Consider the following 4765-nt stretch of genomic DNA (forward strand, 5'->3'; position numbering starts at 1 on the left):
TCATATTATTTAAATGATGCAGCCTGACTTGGTGGGATGCAAAGAAACAGTAACAAGAAGAACGGATAAATAATTCTTAGATCCCGAGTTTATCAATGATCTAAGAACTCTTCTCAAAACTATAGAGTCTATCTATAGCACAAGGAAAAATATGAAGAAAACTCACCTATGAGTAATTCTTATTTAAGAGAAAACTGATAAATAAACATAAACTATTTTTCTATAGGCTATGTATTTATAGCCCCAAGACTCCTATTACTAGTAAAACACGGAATAATACCTCCAAAAACCCTAATCCTAGCAAAACAATGAAAGAAAGTCGGTTTAAACATAAAAATGCAGCAAAAATTGACATAGTGTTCCCGCATGCACTCAATCGCAGCACGCTGGTGCTCAATCGCACTTCCAAGGGCTAGGTGCACTTGATCATGCAATCGATCACATTCACAGGAGAGGATTGATCGTAGTTCTAGGGACTTCTCTCACACTTCCAGGGCATGCGCGCTCGATTGCAGTTAGCGTGCGATCGATCGCAGTTCCAGAGACTTCATTTGCTGCAACTCGAGTCTGGGATCGTGTCACCATCTTTTGGGGTGTCTTCACACTACCATCTGTCTGGGTCTTCCTCATATATTCCCAATCATTGTGGTCTACATCATCCTCCCCAGATTGGACAGAATTCGCCCTCGAATTCACATCCTCATCTGATGAATCTCTTATAAAAGGCACAAGATGCTTGATATTGAAGACATCTGAAGTCTTGATGTGCCTGGGCAACTTCAATTGATAAGCATTGGGGTTGATCTTCTTCACAATCTCTAGCAGACCAATCTTACGAGCCGCTAGCTTATTGTACTCAGCAACAGGAAATCTATCTTTAGTTAGAACCGCCCACACAAAATCACCTTCTTCAAATTCCAAAGCATGCCGCTTCTTGTCTGTATCTGTCTTGTACTTTGCCGTTGATTCTTATAGGTTCTTGATAGTTAACCTACGGCCCTCTTGTATTTGTGCAATAAGATCCTTCCGCGTTAGTGTGTATCCTCTTCAAATTAGGGAGGAGGGCTTAGATCTAGTGGTGCACGTGGATTACTCCCATAGATGATGGTGAACGGCCTAAGGCCGGTGCTGCGGTTGATTGACTGATTGTAAGCGAACTCAGCTTGGTACAACTGCCGGTCCCATGACTTGAGATTCTCACCCACTAAACTTTGAAGCAATGCTCCTAAAGACCAATTAACAACCTCCGTTAGCCCGTCCATTTGTGGATGATAAGCGCTGCTGAAATCGAGTCTTGTGTGAGATAGTTGCCACAAACATCGCCAAAAGTGGCTAAGGAATCGCGTGTTGCAATCGGATGGACAATGGTAATCCATGGAGTCAGTAGACCTCTCGGAAATACAATTGTGCCGCATTTACGACATCGGCAGTCTTTTTGCACGCAATGAAATGAACCATTTTAGAAAATCAATCAACTACCACAAAGATGGAATCATTACCTTTTTGGGTCCGAGGTAAACCCAACACAAATTCCATGCTCACATTAATCCATGGGCCCTCCAGAATAGGCAGCAGCATATATAATCCGGCATTAGTAGCCTCTCCTTTTGATACTTGGCACACCCTACAACAGCGCACAAACTTCTCTACCTCCTTCCTCATGCTCGATCAATAAAACTTCTCCGCTATGAGTTGGAAAGTTTTGTCATGCCCCATGTGCCCTTCATTATGGCTCTCTTGAATAATCCTTAACCGTAGACTGCAGTCGAGGATGCATAGCTGAGTGCCCTTGAAGAGGAACCCATTATGTAGCCCAAAATCACTCCGGACCCCTAAAGATACCTCACCAACAATAAGGCCAAAAAGAGGATCAGTTGATAAGGAATCTTTTAGAAGGTCAAAGCCAATTACCTCATTCTTCATTGTGGTCAAGAGCGTCAACTTCTGGCTAAGGGCATCGACCACCTTGTTCAAAGCTCTCGACTTAAGTTTCATGGTGAAGGAGAATTGTTGCACATTTGCAGCCCACTTCGCATGCCGTGAGGATAGTTTGTCTTGACTATGGAGGTGCTTCAAAGCCTCATGATCTAAGTACAAGATAAAATCATTGTAGGCTAGATAGGAGCTCTAATGCCTCAATGACTGCACAAATACATAAAACTTCACGTCATAGGTTATGTAATTGAGCCTTGAACCACTCAATTTTTCACTAAAGAATGCTACCGGTCTACCCCCTTGACTTAGGACCGCTCCAATGCCAACTTTGGAAGCGTCACAATGCAACACGAACGGCAACTCAAAATCTTGAAGAACAAGCAATGGTGCCGAGGTCAACTTGAACTTAATCAACTCAAAAGCTTCAGTAGCCGCCTCACTCCAAGAGAACTTTCCAGCTTTCATACACTCCGTGATAGGCGCCATGATGGTGCTAAAATCATGGATGAAACGCCTATAAAACAAAACCAACCCATGGAAGCTTCTCAACTCATGTAAAGTAGTGTGTATTGGCCAATCCCGCACGGCTGCCACCTTGGACTCATCCACTACCAACCCATCCTTAGACACCACAAAACCAAGAAAAAGCACTGAATCTATCATGAATGAGCACTTGGCCGTCGATGCATAGAACTTCTCTTTCCGGAGCACTTGAAGTACTTCCCTCAAATGTTGAATGTGTGTCTCTTTATTAGGGCTGTAAATAAGGATGTCATCGAAGTAGACCACTATGAACTTCCTAATAAAAGGCCGAAAGGCTTGATTCATCACCCTCATGAAGGTTCTAGGTGCATTAGATAACCCAAATGGCATCACCAACCATTCATAGAGGCCCTCCCGCATTTTAAACGCTATCTTCTACTTGTCACTTGGCCGCACCCGAATTTGATGATACCCACTCCTTAAATCAAGCTTGGTGAAGATTGTTGCCCCGCTCAACTGGCCCAACAAATCATCGAACCAGGGAATTGGAAATCGGTACCTCACAATGATCTTGTTGATGGCTCGACTATGCACGCACATCTGCCACGAACCATCTTTCTTGGGAGTAAGTAAAGCCAGTACCGCACACGGGCAGCTCAAACTCTCTCGAATATGCCCCTTGGCCAATAACCCCTCCACTTGTTGCCTCAACTCCTCATGCTCCTTGGGACTCATACGGTAGTGTGGCTGGTTAGGTAGACTTAATCTCGGCACTAAGTCAATTTGATGTTGGATGTGATGTCATGAACGAGTAACTCTGCCGGAAAGACGTCTGCAAACCCTTCTACTAACCCCTTGGCTTCTTTTAGATTCTCTCCTATCTTCCTGCCTTCTTTACCCACCAATAGATACCCACAATCGGACTTTAACATCTCCTTAAGGAACTCGTGTCTGGCTAATAGAGTTTGACTCGTCCCCTTTGAAGGTTTGGGTCAGTCTCCCGAATTAGGTAGGAGAGTGAGCTTCACATTGTCCACCAAAAAACTGTAGATATTCTTCCTCCCGTCATGATGAGCATTCCTATCATATTGCCATGGTGTCCTGAGTAATATGTGGCATGCATCCATAGCCACCACGTGACACCATGCTTTATCCTTATACTTGTTTCCAATGGAGAAATTCACAAGGCAATGTTTAGATACAATTACCTCGTTTCCTTTCTTGAGCCACTCTAAGCAATATGGTGCAGGGTGCTTCTACACCTCAAGGCCCAACTTCCAGACCGCTTCTTCTTCCACGGCGTTCTCACAGCTACCCCCATCAATGACAAGCTTGCAACCCTTAACTCCAATTGTGCAAGTCGTGTGGAAAAGATTGTGGCCCTGCCCATCGTCCCCCTCCACTTTTCGAGGTGTATAACACACCCTCCTACCCATCAATAGAGGAGTGTCGTCCCTGGTGATAAATTCTTCGTTGGCTCCACCGAAGTCGTCGAAGTTTGCTTCTTATTCTTCCTCTTCTTCTTGCACACCCATGCTTTCTCCCGAGTCAATAAGTAGGCCCTTGCCGTATTTCTCTCCCTTGTGGCAATCGGCCATCCGATGACCAGTCTCACCACCTTAAAAGCACTTGGGACCGGTAGTGGCTCCAGTTCGGTTTGGTGGCCCCCCAGCTATTGGAACCCTACCTTGGCAGACCGGTTCAGTAGTACTCCTTGCTGAATTAGTACCACTTGATCAATTATAGCCCCCATTGCCTCCATGTCCAAACATACCCAAGGGACCTCATACCAACGTCTTCTCAATTAGCAACGCCCTTCGGTAGACCTCCGAAACATTGGCAGGATCAAAGAGGTTTAATGTATCTTGCATTTTTTACCGGAGCCCCCCGATTTATCGAGACACTAGTTGATCGTTTGATTTAGATAGATCTACTCGTGTCAATAGTTTGTAGAATTCCTCTGTGTACTCATCCACGGACTTCGAACCTTGACTCCAATTCTACAACCGTTGATACATGGTTCGAAGGTAATTGTGGGGCAAAAAAGTGGGCCGCATCTTCTCCAACAATTTCTCCCAATTGTTGATCTTCCCCTTGCCTTGCCGTGCTCGAGCTTGCTTCAACTGCTACCACCATGCCGCAGCCCTTCCCCAGAACTTGGTTGTGATCAAACAAACTCGCCGATCTTCAGGCACCTCCTTGAAGTCGAGGATTTCTTCAACTGCTGCCACCCAATCCAGAAATTCTTCTGGTTGAAGACCCCCTTAAAATTCTGGAATCTCAAGTTTGAATTCTCTCTCCCACCGATTAACACGAGCTTGCACAGGAGGTCCATGTCCCTGCAATT

General features: G+C 45.0%; 1 protein-coding gene across 1 annotated transcript; it reads right to left on the reverse strand.

Moving 5' to 3' along the window:
- Positions 1 to 444: 444 nt before the first annotated feature.
- LOC132178025 (uncharacterized) lies at positions 445 to 1415 on the reverse strand. The gene is made up of 2 exons (XM_059590492.1): positions 1094 to 1415; positions 445 to 944 (listed from the first exon to the last, which is right to left on the reverse strand). The coding sequence occupies exons 1-2, from the start codon at positions 1413 to 1415 to the stop codon at positions 445 to 447; spliced, it is 822 nt and encodes a 273-aa protein (XP_059446475.1).
- Positions 1416 to 4765: the final 3350 nt, after the last annotated feature.

Source organism: Corylus avellana, chromosome ca4, assembly GCF_901000735.1.
Source record: "Corylus avellana chromosome ca4, CavTom2PMs-1.0".
NCBI classification, from domain to species: Eukaryota; Viridiplantae; Streptophyta; class Magnoliopsida; order Fagales; family Betulaceae; genus Corylus; species Corylus avellana.